General features: G+C 45.3%; 1 protein-coding gene across 1 annotated transcript; it reads right to left on the minus strand.

Moving 5' to 3' along the window:
• Positions 1–342: 342 nt before the first annotated feature.
• GMPS (guanine monophosphate synthase) lies at positions 343–25,211 on the minus strand. Its single transcript, XM_071752857.1, has 16 exons — positions 25,026–25,211; positions 19,158–19,339; positions 15,614–15,728; positions 13,969–14,066; positions 12,905–13,008; positions 12,193–12,386; positions 11,742–11,907; positions 10,256–10,407; positions 9,627–9,800; positions 8,315–8,420; positions 7,142–7,257; positions 6,098–6,223; positions 5,532–5,647; positions 4,120–4,250; positions 2,439–2,611; positions 343–879 (listed from the first exon to the last, which is right to left on the minus strand). Exons 1-16 carry the CDS (start codon positions 25,050–25,052, stop codon positions 778–780), a joined length of 2,082 nt encoding a protein of 693 aa, XP_071608958.1. The 5' UTR covers positions 25,053–25,211; the 3' UTR covers positions 343–777.
• Positions 25,212–25,535: the final 324 nt, after the last annotated feature.

The following is a 25,535-nucleotide window of genomic DNA, read 5'->3' on the forward strand; positions in this document are numbered from 1 at the left end:
CTGGGGCAACAGCTTTCCAAGCTCCCCTCCCAGCCCTGCACTCCCTTCTGAGACCCCAGGAGACACAAAGATACCTCACTGCCTGGCACTGGGCATTTGTGTGTGTGCAGCAAGTGTCCACTGAAGATCAGGCAGGGTACAACACACACACACACACCTACCAAGTGGTGCCAGAGGGAGCCAGGACAGACTGACTGACAGACAGAGGTCATTCCATGTCTCAGCACTGCTCCCTTGGAGCTCCAGGTTATTGCCACGGGCTAATATGTCAAACAATCTAGAACAAGCTGAACAGCACACAACAGATACACAGTAATTCCACAACTCAGCAGTACCCACTACTCCATTTGGCAAAATATTTATTTATAATAAATCCGTTCAAAAGCGGTTGGTCACAAAGAATTCATTGTACATGTCCAGGCTGTAACAATGCTTTCGGTAGAAGTAAATAAACTGTCTCTTTTTACACAGTGTACAAAAACAAAGAGACCTTGAAATGACAGTTAACAACAAACCACATGGGGACAGGAGGGGTGGGTGAGACAAAGGCAAAAGCGAGAGGAATCCGTCTGCTGGCACCGCTGCCGCCATCCCGTACCCGTACACATCCTCAGCATCCCCAGCACAGCTCTATCTGCAGCCTGCTGCTCCAGGAGAGGAATCTGATGTGATGGAGCAGCTCCAGTCACTCCTTCAGAGTACTGCATGGCAACACTGGGAATGGTTTCTGATATGGTTTAGACTGCACACAGTACTTGGGTAGAAAAAAAAAGTTAATTACTCCCACTCTGTCGTGCCTGGTGGCTTTGATGTCAAGTCATACATCACCCGAGAGATGCCAGGGATCTTCTTAATCTCTGACACCATTTTTAACACAACCTATTGTGGACAAAAAAAAAAAAAAAAAAAAAAAAAAATCAGAGAAAAGCATGGAAAGGAGACCTGATGAAAACTCCCCGAGAAAAGCTGAAAAAACACGAAAACTTTGCTCACAGGAATTCTGTTCCACACCAGGCAGGAAGAGCTGATAGCCAATGCCAATTAAGAAATAAAATCAACTTAAGGAAAACCTTTAGCTTCATCTGGAGTTAAATTGGGGACTTGCTGGGTTTTGGCACTGGCAATAAACCAGGGTTTGATCACAAGACACTTCCCCCAGGACAGCAGCTCTTCAGCTTCTAAATTGGTTCTTGAACAGGACCACAGATCCCTGTACCCAGAAACCACTCTGAGGTTTTTCCCAGACCATCACCTCTCCTGCTGAGCCCCCCTCAAACACAAAGCAACAGCCTGAGTGAAACCCCTTCTGAAATAAAAAAGGGAGCTCCAAGGGTGAGAAACCCAGCAAGAAGCACCCCAAAGGTAAGAGTTATTCTCCAGAGCTCACAACCAATTCACCTTGGCAGAAACATTCCAGGTAAGAAATTGCTGAGCCTTAGAAATTCAGCTTCCTTGAAAATCTCATGGCTCATAAGGATGGCACTCACATGACATGCTGGTGCAAGCAGAAATTCAACAATGCATTGCTCTCCAGTGGAAAATCACAAAAGTTTCATCAAATATTATTTTCCCCAGTGAATAACAGGTATTTTCCACAACTTCTGCTCTTCTCCTACCACACTATCACCTAGGTCTAAAGTGACTCTTCTACATTTTGAAGTCTGTGGGGTTTTTTGTTTGGTTGGGGCTTTTGTGGTGTTTGGTTTTTTTTTAAACACAAGCTTCAAGCTGAAATGACTGCTCATTGTATGAAACAGGATGGTTTACATGGTAACTTAACCTTGAATGAGTTTTAAAAATGGCTAGTCTGCTTTCAAGTAGAAGGTAACAGTGACATACAATTCCTAACCAATGTCTACATGCTGGTAAACTATGTTTTAAATAAATAAAGAGATAGGTAGATAAATAAATTTTGTTCTTCATCTACACTGCACTCCCGGAGAGACAAAGTACTTGAAACTGAAGATAAAATTTCCCAGAAAAATATGGCTAAATTTCACTCCTAAATCCTTTTAGTGACCTAAAGAGAAACCAGGACATGTGATGTTAAACAGCAGGCTCCAGTAAAATCAGAAGTGGGGACCCAGGGCAAACCTGTAAGGCAGAAAGTTTCCAACTACTAATGCAAAACATGAATTTCAGAATCCCAAGGACGGTCAGGGTATTCTTTCTTTTTTAATTGATGGTACTTTGGCTCAGCTCTTCTGGAAAGCCTTTACATTTGTCATATCCATCTGCCAGCTTCTCATTCTGTTACAGTTTTTCCCCCAAAACACCACCAGATTCTTCTTAATGAATAATGAGACAAAAAAAAAAAAAAAAAAAAAAAGGCAATAAAATCGAAGTCAGGGTAAGCAATCAGGAGAGAGGAAAGAAAGTCAAAATGAGTCATCTCCAGTACTTCACTCATGGCAAACAAACTTGAAAACCCCCCTTACCTCTTCTGGCAGCTCAGTGCCAGGGGTTGCTGCAATGCCAGTCATGAAGTCACTGGTAATGAAAGTGCGGATGACCACGGAGCGCTGGCACGAGGGCTGCTTCTGGAGGGGGTCCCGGTCAAAATGCAGGGGGGTCAGGATTATTGGCATCTGGCTAATCTTTCCAGCATAACCTTTGGGAAACAGTTTTGCATTAATTTGCTTTAAAGGCACAAGAGTGACAGTTTAGAATCACAGCCTCCCCAAGCTGTGCACCAAGCTGCGTTTACAGCTGCTGGGAGGTTTCCACCCTGCCTGCCACAGCCCAGGTGGTGTCCAGACACCAAAAACTGTGCAGACTGTCCCAGGAAATCACCTCTGGTGTTTGCAGGGGTGCAGAGCAAACCCAGACCATCTCCATTATCCCTGTAGTTGGCTGTGAATGCAGCTGAAGATCTGCTTGCTTTCCCATATAGCATAACCAGAGGGTTTAATCCCTCCCAAGCCCAACAGAGAGCCACTCATCTCACTTTGATGTATTTAAAAGGAAGCTCTTACTTTTCTCTCTCACTGGAGTTTCTTAAATATCTTCCTCTGAAAGAGGGAGTTAAATAACTCCCTCTGGTTGTGTGTGAAAACACAACCCCCCCCTAATTTCACTATTGACTAAAAGTCTGAGGTTGGGGTGTGCAGGGTTCAGGCTCTCACCTTCCACCTGCACCAGCCTGAGCTGGTGGTACAAGAAGGATTTTTTTTTCCACTCAACAATAATTTAAAGCCTTATTTTTGGGAGCAATTCATTCACACAAAGCCAAGTGTCACCAAAAGCTAGCGAGACACATGTACAGTTTTGCAAACACACCCCAGAGTGTTATCTCAGCCTGTTGAGGCTATTTCTGTAGGAATTATGGTAGAGACAGCCTTGCCAATAGGATGGGTGTTTTCAAAAGGAGGCATCCTTTTTAACTTAATTCATACAAAATAAAAGCAAGTCTGATGAACTGCTTCCCACACATATTTTTTTATTATAAAAAACAAACAAACAAACAAAAAAAAACACTACACAAACCTCTGCACCTCAGAACTGCTGTATTGCCAGAGGGGTACTGAATGCTCCCTGGGTGTTACTGGTTTGAAGGATCGCACTCTGTTGGCCTGAACTGGCTTGGTTTATAAACACAGCTTTTAAGAAACACAAAACCACCACAGGTAGTGAGAGCATCACCACCACTAGAAACCTGGCATTTGGACTCCTGTTTTTTTTTCCCCTCACAAAATTCCCCCCCTGAGTTACAAACCACGTCAAGTTTCTATACACAGCTCATGTATTTCAGGTAAATACTGATAACTGAGATCAGAGAAGTTATTTAGTTGCCTTTCAGCTGGCTGACAGTACTTTTTTTTTGGTGGAAGTTTGCACTGAAGCTGCACATCTGAGCTTCATGACCTATCAAGAGGAAAGCCTCACTCAGTCCCCAAAAATCCCCTAAAACTAATGCTGCTAGCAGGCAGGCAAGCCATGCCTGTCCTCTATCAGCTTTTACAACCTTCAGGAAAAGCTCTTGCCTGTCATGCCACCAATTCATCACTTCTCTGGAGACATTCCAGAAGCCTGCAGATTTTGACACTGTACCCACACCCAGTGAGCTCTGCAGGGAACTTGGGCAAGAGTCTAACCCAGAGGCCAAGGTGAGGCACCTACCAGACTCCCTGAGGATATTGTGAGCCTCAAAATCAGCCTGACGTAAAGTGCTGAGGACTCCTGTGGTCAGGAAGGTGGGGGTGACATCTGTGGGAGGTTCTTTGACTGGTGGTCCAAACACGTACACAACTCTGGAAAACAAACAGGATTTAAAAAAAAAAAAAACCCCAACACGTTTTGCATACCTGGAGCAAACCAGATTGCCTGCAGGCTGCATCTCTAGGGCAACAGTGAGGAGAAAAAACCCAGGAAAAGAGCAAAATGTTTTTTTTTCTCCCTAGCTACAAGCTAGGGACCAATGCAACTTCATGCATAGAGTCAGTGAAGATGACACACACCAGCTTGTGAAGGCAAATGAATTAATTTATTTGGCTTTGCTGGAGACTAGCAATAACCCAAATATTACTTACTCATGAGAATAATCCTTTGAAAAAACTAGAAATACTAACTCAGCAGTATCACAAAAGTGTTTTTTCTGTTTTACTTTGACATCAGTAAAAGGTAGGATTATTCTAAGAAAGCTGCTTTGTAAGTGCTCACAATTTCTAACTTCTCTCCTAATAGGGAACTAACACAAAAATATCATCAAATACTAACCATATTTAGCTATTCTTTCATCACGGGGTACTAACACTGCTATTTATAAATCTACATAACTACATTCATAATAAAATATCTTCTGAATTCAGACCAGCCACATCAGCTTTATCTTTTTAATTTCACTCTTTGTGTTACTTATGTTGCAGAACAAAAAGTGAAGTCTAACATTGTCTGACAGGCCTCATACTGGGATTTACCACAATATATCCAGACAAGTTATTTGAGTTTGTAGATACAAACTAAGAATATTTGTCTAGACCTCAAAGCAGAAAAATCTGCAAGCTTTACATTCCCTATTTTTGTTGGTAATATAAAGCCTGCAGCATAGCTGGGCAGAAGACCAACTACCTCAGTGCACTCACACTGCCAGCTTCCCTGTACCCCCTATAAACACCAGGAGAGATTCTGAAAACACACCCTGGTAGAGCAGGACTCCCAGAGGTGGGGTATATTCAGGAGGGTAGCATTAAATCCAAAAAGGTTTAAGCAAGACAGCAGTGCTGTAAATCCAGCACTTGCTCATAACTGCACGCACAGCCCTGATTTTATGTAACTTTTGCATAAGCTACACTGGGTGCTGTCTGATCAAGTGCTTAAAAATGAGGAGATAGGCTACAGTTTCTTTTTCAAGCCAGTAATTCCAGAAATAAGCCTATGTTTTGATTTACTGTGCATTTGTAACCTCTGTAGGATGTGCCTATCCAACATACAAAGAAAACCAAGCCCTAGATCAAGCAGGAGAGTGCCTGTGCACACCAAGCTGCCATCTATTATGTAAATCACAAGAAATCAAGGCAATTCAAAATTCTTACCTGTTTATGTTGTGGCACATCCGTGGTATGAGCCTGGCAAGGAACATAAGAGACTCCCAGTGTGGAGCATCTTTACTAGAGATCCCACAGACGTAGCTATACGAACGACAGTCGCCCTGTAAATTAAATTAAATTAATTAATTAATAACTGGATGCAAACTTGGCTGCCAAAACAGGGCCTGACTGTGTATTGGTATTTTCATGACACCATCTGACAAAGCTTAGACATCTGCTGATGACACTGCTGTTTAAACAGAACAAAAGCTGACTGCAAAGAGTTGCTGAGGCGACACGCAAGATTCAGCAGCTGATAAAAAAAAAAAAAAAAAAACAAAAACCAACCCAAGAGATGCAATTCAATCCTGACAGTGCCAAGAAAAGCACTTCCCAGCTATGACTGCTCAGTAAAGGAACCTTCCCAGTTACTGCAGGCAGTTCCATGAGAACACCAGTTCAGGAACACAGAAATCTATGTTCTTGAGTCAAGCCCTTCATCTGCAATCTTCAAGCCACAGTTATTGGGTTTCCCTGCAGCTTTCAGAACACCCTGGAATGGATCCTTTTACCTGCACTCCCACAGTTTTGATTGGTAACAAGAAGGCATTCAGTGAATGTAGGCTGGTGATCTGCATCAGCTTCTCCTGGTCTTCTTCACTTGTACAAGCTTTGACCCTTTGCAGCAAAGTGTGTGGCTGTGCAATGATGCAGAGAAAGAAATTTTAATTAAATAAAGCCTCCAAGCACCCAAAACCTAATTAGACAACCTAATTAGATAAAATTACTAAGTAAGTAGCTGTCTGCTTAAATTTAGTCCATATTTACTCCTTCAAACTATTTAAAAAATAGATTTTATTTAACAACTACATTTTGGCAAAAGCAGTTTTTTATTTGGTTGGAGTGCATGCAGTTTAAGGTCAAGGTCTCCAAGGTCCTGGGCAAAGTTCTTTATCTGTGCTCTTTCTCTCTTTCCCAAAGTTATAATTTTGATTCTGGTTGTTTATTTCAGACACAGAACAAAGCAATATCAACAATTTTTCAAGGATATGCCCCCCCCTCAATGTTTTGGAATTAATTCTGTATGTAAGACTTAACCTTAGAGTTTGTCTCTGCTAACAACTTATCAACCCCTTAGTTTAGTTCAAGTGAGTTTACTGAAACCATGAAGGTCACAATAGTTAAGAGATGGAAAACTTAAACATTATCAGTTAAAAACTTGAGGTTTCTGTTCAGGGCATGTGGCAGGCATAGTTTCCTTGCTTTGACACTCAGTGATGATTAGGGCATGAAAATCTAGAGTTACAATTATTTCAGAAAGAAGAAAATCTCCAGGAATCCTCATCTGCACAAAGTTTAACTAAAACAGAAATTATTTACTGTCTGAAAGGTGTGTAAACTTCTATTTTCCAGAAATCAACACCTGCATCAGCCATGGCACAAAAACTTCTACTACACTGCACTGCATGGCATCAAGTGAGTTGTACTGGAACGCATTACTCCTTAAAGAGCACAAATAAATATTTTTAAACTTTTAGCAGCTTCAAGCTCATTGCAGGCCACTACAGGGTGATCATACTGCTTTTCTGCACATTAGAATTCAGCAGGTTTGTTACCTTCTTAACACTTGCAGAGAAATCTGCAACTATTTTCAAAATGTTGTTTGTTTCAGGGAAGTCTTTGCACACGTAGGGCTCTTCAGCACAGATCACTCTGATGGCCAGACCAGGGCCTGCAATGCAAAGTTATAAAAAGTTATAAAGTTATAACTTTATAAAGTTATAAAACCCAGGATGGTAAATCCCAGGAAAGCTGACTTTCATCTAAAAACATCAACAGCATCTGGAACAGCAGGCCAGTCCCTGAGCCCAGCATGCTTTGCCATTGTACCTAGGCTTCAGTTGCCTCAACACCCTGCAAGATAAAACCCCAGAAGCAGTTAATTCCAGAGCTGCCCTGCTCTTTGGTACATTTCAGCATCATTTACCCACAACTCAAACTGTCTGGCTGTGTGAGGCAGCAGGCAGTGGTGCTCCAAGCATGGTGGGTGGCAAACCAGCACAAAGAGGAACCTTCTCATCCCCTCTGCTTAGGAAGGGTTTTGGTTATAACCCCCACTTGAATCTCTGTTATTTTTAAAGACCCCTGATGGCTGTTTGGCCTTGTAGGTACTGAACACCACAGCCCAGGTGATGTGGAGCTGCCTGAGGGCAGCTTCTTGCATTTCATGTGCTGCAGGAGCAGCAGCACCACAGCCCAGGTGGGCTACACACCCTGCTACACACCCTGGAAACAGCCTGGAAACAGCCTGGAAACACAGACAGGAAAACATCATCCCCTCAAGAGTGTGTGGGCTTGGATGTGTTGGAGACTGTGATATATCCTTGGCTTTGATGTCTCCTGGTGGAAAACTCCTGTTGTTCACCATTTTCAAAGCAGCAAATGCCCCTTTGAAAGGCAGACACAAGCCATGATTTCACTTGAGATACATTTGACAGCTCAGACAGCATTCAGCTGCACTTCACTGATAATTCTTGCTTTGGCTCATGCAACTAAAAAGAAACAGATACAGCTAAAAGCAAACTCAATTATTAAACTTTGCCTTTCATCACTATACAGAACGGAGCTGCTCTAAATGTCTATTTCATGAAAAAATAAGATCCTGTTTACATAAAAACTAATAAATCCACCATTTTTTTTCCAACAAATTCATTCTACAGGTTAAGTACATTCTAAACAATCCTGATGTGTCCCAAAGCCCTCACTAAGCAGCACAGAGCAGCTCATACCTGGGAAGGGATGCCTTGAAACCAGCTCCTCAGGAAGACCAAGCTCTCTCCCCAGCACTCGCACTTCATCTTTGTGAAAGTCTTTCAGTGGTTCTATTACTTTGCCCTTAAAAAAAAAAAAAAAAAAAACAAAAAGCAATTTACACTCCAGATTACAGATTCAAACAAGAAGCCTCTAATGTTTAGGTGACACTGGCCTGCTTTTCACAACTCTTGCATAAAAACTGGAAAGAAAAGTCCATGTGTGTGGGCTTTGTAAAAGCAGCTACAGGACAGAGGCAAAGACAAGGAAGTTTCTTTGTGCCAGAAGTTGGCTCAGCTGTTGTAGACAGAGCAAGCCTGCTCTGACTGACTCCAGAAATTCAGACCCTTCTTCTATTTCCTAGATGGTTCACACCAACCTAAAAGCCCTGACAATGCTTTGTCCTGCACTGGAAGTGTGGGTCAGTAATGATTACTTGCTCTGCCATGGCTCAGCACTTACTAATTAATTGTGAACCTTCCAGCAGGGCTCTGATGTGATGTCTCCTGCTAATTCTACCTCAGTTTACAATATAGTTAGAGAACTTACTGTCAGAAAAGGCAAACCAGGGCAGTCTCCTACATTTTCCCCATATGCTAACAGTTAAGAGTATTCAAAAACCTTTTCTGGACTTCAGAATTAACAGAGTGCAATCAACAGGACAGTGATGAAAGTTAGCAGACTTTTGAGAGTAGGAGAATTTTGGTCCTCTCTCTCAAAAGGACCCAGTTATCTTTTCACAAAAGATCTGTCTCTGCTCCTGCCTGAATCCATAATGTGCCAGACCTGCCTATCAGTACCTCAAGGTTACCCACTGCCTTGTCTTCAGAACAAGATAAAACAGAAGGAGTAAGTGACCCATTACATCATGAACTCCATCTGAACCAGAATAAAGTTGTCTGAGAAGTCCTGAACTCCTGCTGAAGGCATGTGGCATTGCTCTGCTTCCTTGCCAGGGTGCAGGCTTGCTTTGAGGGTTAAAAGGTAAACCAAACAGCTTTCAGGCAAGAACACCATTCTCACACTGAATCCACGCTCAGTCTGTGACAATTCCCTGAGTATCCAGTGCTGGACAGAATTCCAATTATTTTTACTACTTTGGGAACAAAGCAACTAGAAAGAAATATAAGTGCCAAAACATTACAATAGCATCTAAAGGGCCTCATCCAAGAGGGTCCCATCAACATGGGACAGTTATACCAGCAACAGAACAAACACAGCTGATATTTGCATACTCAGTTCCACACATGAGAACCAGGAGGACACACCAGTACCCCCATTTCCATTTACCTCTTCTCTCAATTTTCTGATCAGCTCTGTGTCATTATGATGAGTTTTGATGACTTCAGCTTTGCCACTTGCAACAAGAGAAGCACTTTCAATGAGATCAGGCCTGAGGGTACCCTGAGCAAGAAAAACCTCTTCTGGTTTCAGATTCATTTCTCCAATAACTTCATTGGCAATCTAGAAGAGGGAGAGAAAAAAGAAGAGTGTTCTGATCTACTTCTTGGCTGTTGCAGGTCTACCAGAAGACAATGGATTGCCCAACAAATGCTAATGAGCTGCAAAAGCACAATCAGGAAGACTAATTAAGACACTAGCCCACTGCTGAAACACCTAAACATGATGGTGGATCTAGTACCCTTGTGAATCACACTGTCACCATCAACAGACTGCCAAGTTTCAGGCTTTGGGTGAAGCACCAAAGGTTTCTTAGCTCATCCCCAACTTACAAGATCACTGTTGCCACTGAGCTTTAAAAGGCAACAGTCTGATGTAGATGTTTTCTTCTTAAATTCACAGAATGTCAGGGGTTGGAAGGGACCTCTGAATATCATCAAGCCCAAATCCCCTGCCAGAGCAGGGCCAAGACTAGAGCAGGTCACCCAAAGCAACCAAGGAATCATTACAACCATTACCTTCACAAAGGTGTCACCAATAATTTTTCTTTTTTCTTCAGGACTTGTAGTCATGTTTAAAGTCTTGCTGATTCTTTTACGGGGAGTTCTGTCCTCATCTGAGATGGGCAGAGTTGTTGTACCATTATAGAATGAGTGAGCTGCATTCACCACTGCATGAAATAACAGAATTTTTTTGGCAAAGTCAGTAAAGGTTCTTATGCAAGGCTGCAAAAATTTGTCACTCTGTTGCTTTAACAAAATAAAAATCATTACAGCACTTTGACTACTAACTGCATTAAAAATGGCTGTTTGATACCTCAATAATTAATTGTAACAAAAGCATTCTGTTGCTGTAATTAAACTACCTACTCCAGAGGGCAATTTTTTTAATGTTAGAAGGCTAGGCCACTGTGTGAAAGTTCAGCTCTTGCTTCCCCTCTTAGATTATGCTGTGCTTGCTTTATTTAAATAGTTTACAGGACAGTATTTCCCCAAGGCCCTTCTGTAACCAAAATTAAATGAGGCACTATTTACTCATGGCACATTATGCTTCTTAATTTAGAGAGGTTCTCACTGCAGAGATCAGCTTGGAGGCTTTGGCATCTTTGACCAGCACTTAATTCCATGAGCTATGGGAGCATTTGCAGCAAAGAAATTCACTCAATTTGTTACTCTGGGAGAGGAGCTCCCAGAGCCCAGGTTTATTGTCTACGGAGTAAAAGAATGAGACCAAAGATTTTTCACTAAAAAAACCCCAAAACAATAATTACAAAACACAAAATGTGTGTGTAGAACCAAGTGTAGACTTTACTGGATCAGGATATTACAGCCCAGCCTGCTCATGGCCAAGCTCCCTGTGCTGCTTCACACTGCCAGGCTCAGCTCATGCCACACTTCCTCACCAAAACACAAACTACTTGACAGCAGTACTTATGCACAGCCCTGGGAAGAGGCACCAGTTACTCAGGAAATCAGCCAGCCAGGCAGTGTAAGGCAGCTTTCATTGTTTGCACAACTCAAACACACACAATTGGTCTTCCCTGACCTCCTCCTGCTTCAGACACCAAAAAAACCCCAACAAAACCCCCCCAAAGGACCCCCAAGGCTGACCTTCTCATCAGCCATGACAAGTACCTTCCTCCCTCTCATAATGTTTTGCTTCTCAATAATCTCCAAAAAATAAACTAAAAAGCTCCTATGTGGGAGGGTCACTTGGCCATCAGCACCCTGACTGAGGCACTCACCAGCCCCACCAGCAGATGTGGGCTCCCAGCAACTGCAGAGAGGGCTCAGCTCATTCCACATTCCACACAAACACTTTAGGTGTGGAATCCTGTGAATGGGCCCAGCTGGGTCCAACCTGGCAACCTTGATCCTTGGTACGTGAGGTCTGAGAACTGCAGAGGTCAATTCCAATCGGTGAAACAAAACACCAGAGGTGTGTTTTTAGGAGACTGGCTGCATCAACAGTGGCATGAAGCATAATTAACAAAAATGAGGGTACCTTTCACTTGAATCCCAAGCTTTTTGAGTGCCTCCTCCACAGACTGGCTCTCCCTCTTGCGCATGAAGCCGTTATCTATGTGCACAGCTATCACCTGCTCCCTGTTCAGGGCTCTGTTCAGGAGAGCAGTGCACACTGTTGAGTCCACACCACCACTGAGTAAAACCTAAGGATGGGGAAAAAAAGAGAAGAAACCCCACGGTTTGGTCAGCTGTCTGCAGGTAAAGTGTTAACAAATAATTCAGATGCAACTTCCAGGAGCAGAACAGTCAGGGAGTGGGAAGAAAACAAGGAGTCAAACACTGTATTGACCCAACTGTGCAAACTTTCTAAAGTCTGATTAATGTGTTACCCAAACCACAACAATTCAGAGTTTTTCAAATTACCCTGGGTCGGTGTTCCTGTCAGGCTTTTGCAAATATTTTTTTCAGGTCCAATCCAAACTACTTACCAGCACTTTTGATGAGCCCACTTTCTCTTTGATATCCTGGATGCACTGGAGTTCTCTGTTCTCCACTGTGAAGGTGCCACTGCAGCCCGCAATATCGTACAGAAAATTCTTCAGGATCATCTTCCCATTCACTGTGAGGCTAACTTCAGGGTGGAACTGTGCTCCATACAGTTTTTTGGATTCATTTGCTATGCCTTTGTTGGTGCAAAGAAATAAGAGTGACAAAAAAACCAAACCAACCCCAAAACACAGTCTGGAAATGAAATGCATACCCAAGAAAGTCAAGCATTCACTTTTTGAGTGATTTATTCTGCCCCAGTTTGGCACAAATCACCATGATCTGAGTCTGCATGGGTTCTACATCCCTGGAATGCAGGCCAGGATTGCTGCATGTAATCTTAACAGTACTTTGGGAAGAATCTTTCTATAAAAAGCCATCTTTAAACCTTGCAAAAAGGTTCTCAAGTTAGTTACCTGCTTGATTTAAGAGCATTATTACAAGGTAGACATTTTTTTTTAATGAAAGGTGAATAAGATCTTACTAAGCAAACTTAAGACCTCTCCAGGACTCCCATCTCCTAGGAAAGGGACACTGAGTAGAGCTTTCAAAAGCCAAATCCTAAGGTCCTACATTTTTCTGTGAAAATTCCGAGTGCAGTGTTTGAAACACTGCTTTCTTTATCAAAAGAGAATTTCAGTATAAAATAAATACCTGCTATAATGTTCCCAGACTGTGCAACCACTTTGAATCCATCAGCTACTTTATCCACGCTGTCTCCATGTGTGAGGAGCACAAGCTCTTCCTTCTGAAGGCCCCTAAATAAAGATTAGAAACTAGAATCAATCAAAGGAAGAACAAAGACCTAACTGCCTGTGTTTACAAGAGAAATCCTTAGGGATCCCAACAAAACATCCTAATTGACCAGGTCCTCTGAAATACATGCAGGATTTCCTTCCCAGAAAGTCATCTCCAGCTCTGAGGTGCCTCCATTTGGATGCTGCATAAGTTCTTTGTGCAACTGGTAATTTATCTTAATGTTTGTGAGCTTATTTTTTTATAAACCCCTCTTTTTTCACATATCCACTCTCTGACATGCAGAGCCATCTAGAGTTCATCAGGATACTTGAGTCCTGAATTTTACATCAATGAACTGACATTTTCTTTCTCAAAACTAAGTGTTTCAGGACAATTTGGGCACTTCAGACTTTAGACAGGGTATAAAGTTCTGCAGCAGCCCCCCAGGGGAAAGTTAATAAAATTGGAATGCCAGGTATGAGCAAGCTACTGGAATTATTATGAGGGAAATGGGAGGTACTGAGAAACTACTGAGATACCTAATTCTGGTATTGTAAAACAAAATTATTTTAAAGGTAGATAGGAAACCAATAGGTCCAGATTTTCTATTACCTTTCCAAAACTGGAATCAATGGAATTAAAAAAAAAATTGAATCAATTTAAGAGTAAAACACTGTATAGCAGGATATAGGAGTTTAACACAAGGATTCTCATGCTGTGGTACACTTCATAGTGTCTCAATGATGTTAAACTCTGAAGTAAGGGGTTCACATAATACTCCAAGCAAATATATATCTGCATTCCTGGGATTTATGCCTAAAGCCTTTGTTCAAATGAGTAACTTGCTTACTCATAAGCACAGCTGTAAAAGTTTTATTAGAAACTATCAAATAAAAGCACGGGTTTAATTGAACTGTTTTCTTTAAAATTAACTTCCTCTCATTCCAATATTCTCCTGATAACTAAAAATGTCTATGCACCTGAACAGTGAACAAGTGTTATCCAGAGTGATGCTGAACACTCCATCTTCTCTGACACTCTTCTTGTGCACTGTGCCTCCAAACACCTTATTCATCATCTGTCAAAACAAAAAGATTACATGAAAAAGCACCACACAATCTAGTACCACTTTAGACCTCAGTCTGACTACGATGAGCACACTCATTCAATATGTCATTTTTCAAAAAGATAAGAATTCTCTTCAAAATTAATAACTTTTCTGTATTGGGCTCATTCCCTTCTGTCAGCCCAGCCAGGGACAGCTACCACACACAACAAGCAGAAGAAATCCACAAGACTAAAAAACAGGCAGAGCTTTGCAAAATAATGCATGTTCAATAATGTACAACTACTTGTACTTACAGCTGGTTTGCAGAGGAGAGTATCTGAAGGCAGTTACCATTAATACAGTTAAGCTGCTGAACAAAAATCCCATTTATCTATCCTTTACTTATGGGCTCTCAGAGAGCCTAAACTTCTCAAAACCCTTTAGTGTTACTTTGATGGATCTTAGTAATCCTTCCTGTATCAATGCAGTACAATTCCCAACAAGGTTTTTTTCTCAGCAAAACCTCACCTTGTCATTTGGAGTTGGATATCTGCATTTTAGACTTCAGAAGTTTCAAAATAAGTTTTTTTTTTTTCCTTGCAAATGTAACTGCTAACTTAAAAGAAAATATTTTTAGTTTCACCTTCCAACTACTTCAATTTTCAGAGATTTCAGGCTTCTTTTGATGTTGGGTGTTAGACGTGCTGTGCTTGCCTGATTTCAATCTTTCATAATGAAGTGGCAGTGTGATAAGACACACACTTGACTAATTTCTGTGAAGTCAGTCTGATGGAACTCCCCCTGCTTGAGGCTACCTAACGTGGTTTTCAATTTGCTTGGCATTTTAAGGCCCATTTTAATACAGCACACGTTTCCCTTTAGAACAGGGAGTGCCAGCATTGTTTCTGTAATAACCAGCCTTTCTAAAGGAGTTTTTCCAGCCATTATTCAGCACCTCTGAAGGGCTAATAAATCACTAACCCTGGAAAAAAACAAGATGCACAAGCAGAAGTCATGCATATAATCCATCCCTTGTGTCCTTGGAAGTTTGTTTCTTCATTCAGCTACTAGATCACTGCAGGATCACCAAGTCAGGCCTAAGGTAAATAAGTGTTTTGGGGAGGCAAAGAGTTTAAGCACTCTTAAGAACTATGGCAGAAACATTCCACGCTTGAAAACCAAAGGGAAAAACTGTTTCACTGGTTTACAGGAGGGGCAGATTTTTCAATACCAACAAGACAGTCTTAGTTAATGACTGCCAGGTTGCATTTATTGTGCCAAAAACAAAAAACCAAAACAACAACCCAGAACAACCAGACAGATGGAACTCAGTTCACAGCACTCAAAGAAAAAAAACAAAAAAAACCAAACCAAACTATTTCTGCTCTCCTCATGGCAGAGCCAAGAGCAGAACAGGCAGCATGCTCAGTGTTCCCATCAGCCCTCCCGAGGCATCTTTTGCACATGTGGCATTCTGCTGCTATTTGAAAAGCAGGGCCTCCAGCAGTTCAGCTCCAGTTAGCATCAGAAAGGAGGCCTAGGAGACAGCTGGAGACAAAGAGCTCTCTGACCAGCACCTGCATGCCATAGCAGATCCCAAGAACTGGTTTTCCTATTGTAAATATGGCAGGGTCGAACCAGGGTGCATCTTCTGCATACACAGAGTTTGGTCCTCCAGATATGATGATAGCTCTGCAGGGAAAAGATAAAGAAAACATTAGCTCCCATAGATCATTGCCTCAAGATCTCTTGATTTCTTTCAAAGGCTTACATTGTGTCAGAATGCTCAGAACTCTCTATACTGACATAAATTGTAATGCAGATGTTGTAACACACAGCTTAACTCTGCTGTGCTACAGATGTCACAGCCAGCAGCTGACCAGAGAAGTATTTCATCAGTTTAAGCAAAGTCAAATACAAACCACCTGAAAAAGTGACTGTATTTTGAATTCCTCCAAGCCAAATGCCAAGTACCAGAGAAGCAAGATGAAGTGCAGGATATTACCATAAAGATACAAACACTTTGTGATGTTGGAGCCAGCTGGAGGGGAGTTGCAGTCAGAAGATAGACTCCCAAATTTCCAGAGCTGCTGAGAAAATGTCCCTTGGTCTCCACTGATGACAAAGTGAGAAGGCATTTGGCACAGGTTGTTCACTACAAGTCCAAGACACGCAGGCATTTATGGTTTGACATCAGTACTTCACATTGTAACAGAAATTGACATCTTCTTAAAAGCTTCTTCCCAACCATGATGATTTGCAAGCTGGGAGCTGCAGAAAGCCCAGTTTGAGCAATGCCTTTTGGCCTCAGCCCAGGCTCAAACACACCTGTACCAGACCTTGGACTTGTGGCCTCTCTATTTCCCTGAGAACACCAAATCAATTGCTCAGAGCAAGAGACGGAAAAGGGGGATGAGAGAAAAGCTGCATACTCAGGATTAAATGCATTTAATAAAGCTTTTTTCTTTTTCTAGCATCACTTAGAGAGTTTGTCATGCTGACTAAAGTGTGATTTTTCTACTTTTAAGCAGCAGAAATGGGCAGTGCAGTTCCAACATCTGTACCACGGGCAGCAATCACCCCCCAGCTGCAGCCCCCCAGGGCACTGCTGGGTGTCCCCTGCAGCCCCCCCCCACCTGGGACCCTTCCTCTCAGTGCAGGGGGGCTGGAGGGGAACCCTCACAGCCAAGGGCAGTGCCTGGCAGGTTGGAAGCAGCAGCATCCACTTCTTTGTGTGTGGGATCTACAAGGGAGCTTTGGAATAAGCCCAGAGCTGCCACAGGGGTGGAGTTTTACACTGAGTAATCTCAACAATTAATACCTGTTGTACACGTGCAGGATCTGCTGCTCAAGAAGTTCCTGAACCCAGACACTGCTAGGAAGAGACTGAACACTCTCAGTGGTATTACTGCTTCTGATAACACCATGTACAGAAGCATTTGCTGATGTTCCTAGAACACTATTTAGCATTATATAAAGGAAATATAGCTAATTCCTCCAAATGGAACATTTTAATGAGAAGTCAAAATAGTTACACACTGTCCTATTCAAAAAGCAGAGCCTTAAAATCTGCCTTTTTCCCCATATCAATTAAAACCCCACAGCATACAGAGAGGTTTATCCAGTCTGCCAAAGTATTAAAGAGAAAAATAAATTAAACTAATTGAGGGTGAGATAAGAACCTGCATCTCCTCAACTGTCCAGGAGAAATTAAAACCAATATATGATGTAGATCTTGAAAATTTCACTGCAACACCTTTTAATTTCTTACATACCTTCTTGCACTGGCATGAATATACATTTTTCTCATCTACCTTGAACCACTTCCAAAACAACCTGACTAGTTTTGGGAAGCCTGTGTGCAGAGGATTAAAGGCACCTCAGGAACCAGGAGCAAAATGCCTGCATTGACAGGCCAAGCTCAGGACTCACACAGAGCCCAGGCAGTGCCAGAATTCAAACCAGGGCCAGCAGAGTCCCCAGCTGTGGCACCTCCCCACCCCAGGACCAGGATCTTGGGACAACTGCCAATGCTGATGTCACATTCAGATGAAATTTGTTGCTAGAGATTGTTCTGCAGCTATGCCAGCTGAGGAGCTGGCTTTTTAAACACAAGATGTAAAAACAAAATGTTCAGCCTTGCTGCCAGCCCCAAAGCTCAGCACAGCCTGAAGCACAGCTCCTCAGCCTGCTCAGTGCATGGGCTGCAACAAAGGTGGAACTCTGGCTATTCCCATGACCATGGAGAATCTGGCAGTAAAATCATGGTCTTGTCTTCCCAGCAGTCACTGATGAAGGCACCCAAGGGCTGGTGTGAGTCTCTGCTGAGCTCTCCTGGATGCAAATGACTGACTGAGGCTGTGGACACAGCTTATTGACCAAGCTGGGTGACTGATAACCTGCAGGCAATGCCTTCACCTGCAGAACTGACCTTCTGAATGAAGAGGTCTTGCCACATTTTAGAGAGCAATTATCTGGAAGGACAAGTCCAACAGGTCTCATCATAAGACTCTGAAAAACCTTCAGGTGTGAAAAGAAAGGGAGAAAAGGCCTCCCCACTGCAAACCTGCAGCAATACAGCACAGGGCTGAGACCAAACACCAGCAGTGCTATGACCCACACCTCCCATCCAGCAAACAGCAAAGGGACAAATTCTTTTCAAACCCAGTAATTAGGTGCATCCATCTTTTGAAGGCTTGCTTGTTGGAGAATTATAAACAAGATCTGACAAGGGCAGGCATTTTTCAGAACATTTCTGAAAGGTAAGTTCTTCACACAACAGCTACCTGATAGATCCAGCAGTTCCTGCAGTCTCTCTGTTTTCAGAAGAGACCATTAAGTTCCAGTTGGACTGACTATAATACACTATTTACTAGTTCACTATTTGTCATTGATTAGAAAAATGCAATCTTGCAACAAAGCTCTGTCTTATCTGTCACCAGAAGCACTGGTGCACTGTGTTTCTGGGTTTGTACCAAAGTGACAAGTAAGGTCTTTGATGATTTATAGACTTCAGGGTACTTAATTTTCCCACAAAAAGGACAGCCATACCCTGTAAGCCTACTGAAACAAGAAAAAGAAAGGTACAAAGTACCACATAGTTGTGAGGCCTCTTCTGGCTGCAAGAAATTAGTGTTTTTCATTTTGTTTTCTTTGATTGCTTCCCAGGAACAGCTTGGCATCATTTACCACGATATCTTCATCATCCAAGTTACTTTTTTTTAATAAAGAAAACAATTTTTAGAAACTCAGAAGGCTTGTTTAGCTGATGAGCAGCTACCTGTTAATAGTTTTACCAGGTAGAACCGCACAAGAGCGCCTCAGTTTTTTGCAGATGCATATTTAAAACACAACCTCTTAAGCATTACAAATAGAAGCTGTTAAAATTACATTAAGGAAATGAAGAAGCAAATGTAAAAAACAGAAATTATATTGCTGGCCAAGTTTCCCCAGCAAAACCTCAGGTGCTCCTGTGGATGAGCTCGAGATGCAACCACAACATCATGACAACGCCACTGCCGGGGGAGCCCGGGCCACCCGCTGCCGGGCTCCACGTGTCTCCTGAGGAAGGGGAGGAGAAGCAGGAGAGGCAGGAGGTGGCAGGGGGGGGACATGTCCTACCTAAAGCCTTGCTCCCTGATGGCAAAGGCTGGAGTCTCCAGGGGGAAGATCTCAGACTGGACGAAGAGCTCTCGCACCCGGCGGTCGATCACCTTCCCGTACTGCGCCCCGGCGTCGAGGATGACCACGGCTCCCTCGTAGTGGTGCTGCCCATCCTTCAGCTCTGCTCCAGTGTTCTCCAGCTGTGAACAGCACTCACACTCAGCACTCACTGCAGGGGTGACACACTGCAGACCCCAGGCTTTAAGCCAGACCTCTTCACTAACAGCTTCAGGTTCAACAGCTAACATCCTGCCCGGCTGGCGGGGGCTGCCTATAGGGTCAGTTATGATTGAGAGGATAAAGGCTGGCCAAGAAACTTCTAAATTAAATAAAAATAAATCCTCGAGTTTATTCAGTGGTAGATGCGTTGGCAAGATCAAGGGGCTATGCATTAACACAGCAGCCACACAAACAGGACAGCCCCATCCCCAGCACCAAACATGGTACAGAAATGTTAATAAGCTGAAGAAGGCAGAGCTTTCCGTAAACAAGGAGCCATATGCCCTGCTCAGCACTCCAGCTTCTTGGCATTTTACAGTTCCATACAAGGCCCAGCACACTCTGTGGTAATTGAGAGCATGTGCCTTTCTCTCAAGCAGAGGAGGGCAGTGCAAAGTCAAAGGAAAAATTGTATGGCCTGATACACTGAGCTTTCACTTGACATTACCTCCTGGAGAGGGTAAAAAGGAGAAATGGAGAACAAATGTCTCTGCTAAAGTGATTTTTCTAGATAAACAAATTTTGACTGCAGCATTCAGGCAGACTGCACACTGGAACAAAGCAATGGTTCCCCTTGACCCTGTCCCAACTTCAGCTGAATCTGAGAGACCTAGAAAATACAAGGACAAGCTTATTCCTTTTTAAAAGAAACTGTGAACAGAGGCAGCCCTTCCATGGCAGTGTCCTTATCAGGGGATCTTCAAGGAAGAATGTGAACTCAACTGCACTGTAAGACATCAAAAAAACTAATGCAGAAAAAACCTCTCCTGCTTAAAGAAGTGATTAAAATTTACACTGCTTCCTCACCAACATAACCTGATGAAGGAAAACCTGGGCAATGTTTTACATTGGCAAACACTCTCACAAAACACATCAGGAAGCTTAGGACCATTTCAAGTTTTAATTATGGCCCACTGGAGTTGTTCTGCATGTTGGCAGCAGGCAGCACATCCTCCAGCCTAAGGCCCAGAGCAATTCCCCCCCTCACTGCTGCTCAGGGTCCCAAGGAAGCTGGAGCAACCTGCAGCACCCCGTGATGTGTCCATGGGGTCAGATAAACACCCCCACACCAACCACAGTCATGCTGGAGGAGAGCATCAATCTGCTGACACAAAAAGTACCCAGCAAAGGCTGCCTCTGAGCTTTCTTCCTCAGGAAGACAACCACACTGGACACTTCCCAAGTTTGCACTAGCTGGAAAAGGCTTTATTGAAATTAAAGGACATAAGCAGAAAAAAAAAAAATAGTGCTAAATCCCTCAAAAGCCTAAATCCAGGTTAGAGTCAGTTACTTAATCTCCTTCCTTCAGCTGGTAGCTGAGTGTGCCTGACAGGGAGCTCTTAATGACTTTTTAGTCTTGGGTTACACAACAACAGAGAAGGGAGCAGACTTCAGCAGCAAACACCCCTTGGCACCCCTGGCCACCAGAACTTCTCTTCCAGTGGAACAGAGGGAATCACTTCCAGGAAAATTCTGGGCATTTTCACCTAGCAACTTCCAAACTGCAAGAAAGACCAACACATCCTTATTCTTTCCTCATCCCACCTTGTGGCAAACACTATTCCTTCCCATGCCATTTTTTTTTTTTTTTTTTTTTAATTAAATGCCATAAGCTGTCCAGAGCATGCATGCTATAGCTTGTACCATGAATCTCTGCAGCCCTTCCAGCTCAGTGTTCAGACCCACAGCTGGGTCCCACCTGCCAGCAGTGCTACCCACAGATCACCCCCTCGTGTTTCCCAGCCTGCAGACCACTCCTAAGGACCTGCAGAAGTCATCCAGTTCTGTGAGGGCAGCTTTTACATTTTAGCAGGGGTTTAGCACCCCGTTGGGAATAGTTTGAGCAACGTTGCATAAGGCAGCACAAGTAGGTCTGTACTTCAGAGGAAGCTGCACCTTCCTCAGCAAAAGCAGGACAGGGAGACATTCCCCTCTGTCACCAGAACAGCCAGGACAAGGCTCTGGGCTGCAGCCAGCCAGGTGTGAGCACTGCAAACCCTGCTGCCACCGAGCCCTCCTGCCTTCCTTTTGCACAGTGATTGGGGGAACACTTCCACAGGCAACTGCATCACTGCTAGAATTACTTCTTAATCATTCATGTGGCCCTGAAAGATGGCTGTTTCAGGCTTCATGGAATAGCTCCCTGCCCGAGTTTCCCTGGGAGCCCATGAATACTCTCCCAAAATCTCAAATGCTGTCATCTGTTCACAGCTCAGAAGGTTTTTTCCTCAGATGATGCTAAAGGCATCTGGGCTGATATCCAGTAAAAGCACTGTGTCCATCAAACACACACCTCCTTACAGGGAACACGTGAGATGAGCACAACATGCACCTCACCCCACACAGACTGTGCCACAGGAGGTTTTCTACTTCACTTCTTGAGCTGAAGCAGAAGTGTAAGGAGGTTCAGCTCCAAAAAGAGCCCAACAGAAACACTACCGTAAATCGGACGGAAAAAGAGGAAGGAGAAAGGCAGTAAGTCAGGACAGGATCTGGCTTTATTTATTGAAAGGCACCATTCCAAGGCTAGAGATCCCGAATCCAAATTTAATAAGGGAAACTTCATTTAATAAAATCAAAAAAAGGAACAGATGCTGTTAATGTGCAGCCAAGATGGCAGCTCAGCTCCCGTGTTTGTGTGCCGTAGGCATGCCAGGGAGCTGGAGAGCAGAGCAGACAGCCCAGCTCCCGTGGGGACAGGCTGCATGGAGCCAACACCTCTTCCTAGCAGGGATTCTCCAGTTTCTAAAAAAAGCTCTTTTTCCCCTCAGGAGGGGTATAACTACAATTTCTTCTCTTTGCCTGATCTATCTGCACAAAAATCTGGGAATCGTCCTGTTGTTGGGAAAGGTGGAAGGGGGTTTGACAGCTGCCCAAGGGGGTTCAGGAGGCACCATCCTGAGGTTCTGGGGCTCAGCAGGAGGCACCATCCTGAGGTTCTGGGGCTCAGCAGGAGGCACCATCCTGAGGTTCTGGGGCAAAGCAGGAGGCACCATCCTGAGGTTCTGGGGCTCAGCAGGAGGCACCATCCTGAGGTTCTGGGGCTCAGCAGGAGGCACCATCCTGAGGTTCTGGGGCTCAGCAGGAGGCACCATCCTGAGGTTCTGGGGCAAAGCAGGAGGCACCATCCTGAGGTTCTGGGGCTCAGCAGGAGGCACCATCCTGAGGTTCTGGGGCAAAGCAGGAGGCACCATCCTGAGGTTCTGGGGCAAAGCAGGAGGCACCATCCTGAGGTTCTGGGGCTCAGCAGGAGGCACCATCCTGAGGTTCTGGGGCAAAGCAGGAGGCACCATCCTGAGGTTCTGGGGCTCAGCAGGAGGCACCATCCTGAGGTTCTGGGGCTCAGCAGGAGGCACCATCCTGAGGTTCTGGGGCTCAGCAGGAGGCACCATCCTGAGGTTCTGGGGCTCAGCAGGAGGCACCATCCTGAGGTTCTGGGGCAAAGCAGGAGGCACCATCCTGAGGTTCTGGGGCTCAGCAGGAGGCACCATCCTGAGGTTCTGGGGCTCAGCAGGAGGCACCATCCTGAGGTTCTGGGGCAAAGCAGGAGGCACCATCCTGAGGTTCTGGGGCTCAGCAGGAGGCACCATCCTGAGGTTCTGGGGCAAAGCAGGAGGCACCATCCTGAGGTTCTGGGGCAAAGCAGGAGGCACCATCCTGAGGTTCTGGGGCAAAGCAGGAGACACCATCCTGAGGTCCCAGGAGTGGCATTAAGAAAACAGAGTGGGACTGAAGTATGCCAGGAAAAAAAACAGGGAGAGAGGAGAAGGCTACGTTCAGCCAAATTAAAAATCACAAGAGTCAATGTGAAAGCCACATCATAGGAGCAGGACTCCTAATGTTCTCTGGGACTGATGACCCAAATAAACCAACTGTGATACCGAACCTCAGAATCTCCAGCCTGCTGTTTGTCCACTGCTCCACAGACCCAAGACCTAGAACCCAGGTCCCCAGAGCCACCTAAACCTTCCAGCCACCTCTGACAGCATTGCTGGCAGGGCTCAGCCTCCATCCACCAGTTCAGCTCTCTTGGATACACAGAACTTTTTGTGTCAAAAGCAGGGAGTTCTGTAATGAGCTGTGGGAGGAGACGTGCCACCAGGCTTGCCTTACCAGCTCAGGACACTCTGTCTCCCCTCAGTGTACCTGCTTAGTGCTTTAACCCAAGTTAGCAGCCTCCTAACAGTCACTGCTGCAGAATCAGGGCATTTTCCAGCATTTCACACACCCACACACTTGCAGGATTTTCATTAATGTAATTTATAGAAGACACACACAGCAGTCATATGCTGGAGTACCTAGAAGCACCTGGCAGAACCCAGTCCCTCTGTCCGAGCCTTCAGCCTTTCACAAGCACTAATAACCTGGGACAAGCCTAAACCAGGAGCCTTGATCCAGCCCTTTCAAGCCAGCACAGGTTTTACAAGAGTTTAATTGTTTCCCTGTGGTATTAAAATTAAGCAGGTAGAAGAACACTTACTCATATTATTTTTTTTTCCAACGTGTAACAGGAAAGCAACTCCTCCAAACTCAGGCAACCCCTGAGACCAACAGAGGAGCCCCCAGCCTGTTATCTCAGCTGAACTTTAATTTACAGATTTCCAGTGCCTGCTGGGACCCGGACCCTGCGGAAACCGCTCGGGTTCCGTGCTTCCTGCCCGAGCATGGCTGGGGGAGATGAGCTGCACATGGCACAGCTCCCTACACGGGCTCCTCAACAGCAGCCTGGCCAGGAAAAGAGGTTGTGTTGGTAGCCAGGTGAAAGCCTGGCCCAAGAATTTAAAGGGGGACCACTAGAACTAACCCCTCAGAGTCATCTTTGCTTGCGAGATGTAGAGAAAAAGTCTGGAGTGAGGCTTTTATCCCGCTACGGAAGAGGCTTGAGACAACTTGAAGGGTGAAGCTGCATTACCAAGAAAGAAACAACTTCAACTTCATCACACACAAACCCCCCATCTCTTTTGCCACTGTCGCTGCCCCCGGGACACGAGGCGATGCTGAGGGTCAGCAGGCCCTGCACAAGGGCTTCTGTGCAGCAATTAAACCTTTTTTTTTTTTTTCCTCCCCCAAGCTGGCCAAAACGAGCGGGGAGCCGACACCCCCACAGCGTGGCGAGCTGTGAGGGGAGCTGCTGGCCCTACCCCCACGGCGGTTTCACCCCGCAGGCAGCGCGGGCACTGAGGAGACCCGGCCCAGGCGGGCTCGGCCACACCACGAAACAGCATTTAAAAAATGATTTTTAAAAAAAGACAACAAAATCTTATCAGAATGAATTAATTTCCTCAGAGGAAAAGCTGCTGGGACTGTGGTGAGGGGGCAAGGGAGGCGGGCAGCGGGCAGGCACCGGCCCTCCCCGCCACCCCCGCGGCCGCCCCCGGGCCTGCTCGGCTCCGCAGGGCCGCCCGCAGCCCCCGGGGAAGGCCAGGCCCCACCGCGCCATGTGCCCGCCGGCCCAGGCGGCAGCCAGGCCGGGCCGAGCCGGGCCGGGCCCGGCGGCACAAAGCGCCCGTCAGGAACGGGCTGGCGGGCGGGCAGCGTCCCGGTCCGCGGCGGGGGGAGGTGTGGGGGAACGGGGGGGGGGTGGGGGAGAAACGAGGGGGCACTGACCTTGGCGTCTCCGTTGCAGAGGGCCATGGGGGCTGCCGGAGCGTGGAGCCGCCTCCGAGCGGCGGGAGGCCCCGAGGCAGGGACGGGGGAAGAAAGGGCCGTGAGGAACCGCCGCCGCGCCGAGATGAGCTAATGCCGCCCGGCTGCGCCTCCGCCGCGGGGAGGAGGAGCCGCCCGGGCCGGCCCCGCGTCCCGTCCCGCCCCTTCCGCCGGAGCGGGGCCGGGCCAGGCAGCGGCCTTGGCGGCAGAACGGGGGGCTGGGGACTGGAGGGTGCTCTCCGGAGGTGGGGGGGGAGGAGGAGAGGCCGCACCCCGGGCTGGCCGAGCCTCCGGGGTAACGCGGTCGGCTCGGTGCGGGGGTAACAGCGCGGGGGGGGAGGGGGGGCTGCGCACCCCCCTCTACAGGGCTCCGGTCACGGTGGTTGAGCTCCCCGGGGCTCGTGTCATTTTTACAGAAAAAAAAGAAAAAAAACAAATGGAAAAAAACCCTGAGACTGGAAACACAAAGTG

The sequence above is a fragment of the Heliangelus exortis genome, chromosome 9 (assembly GCF_036169615.1).
Source record: "Heliangelus exortis chromosome 9, bHelExo1.hap1, whole genome shotgun sequence".
Taxonomy (NCBI): Eukaryota; Metazoa; Chordata; class Aves; order Apodiformes; family Trochilidae; genus Heliangelus; species Heliangelus exortis.

Excerpts from the sequence above, each read along its gene's own strand:
- GMPS (XM_071752857.1), bottom strand. The coding sequence starts at position 25,052 with ATGGCCCTCTGCAACGGAGACGCCAAG. Across the intron at positions 15,729-19,157 it reads ATCAGGGAGCAAGGCTTTAG|AGCTATCATCATATCTGGAG; the intron begins GTAGGACATGTC and ends TTTTCCCTGCAG. Across the intron at positions 11,908-12,192 it reads TGGGCTCATCAAAAGTGCTG|GTTTTACTCAGTGGTGGTGT; the intron begins GTAAGTAGTTTG and ends CCCCATCCTTAG.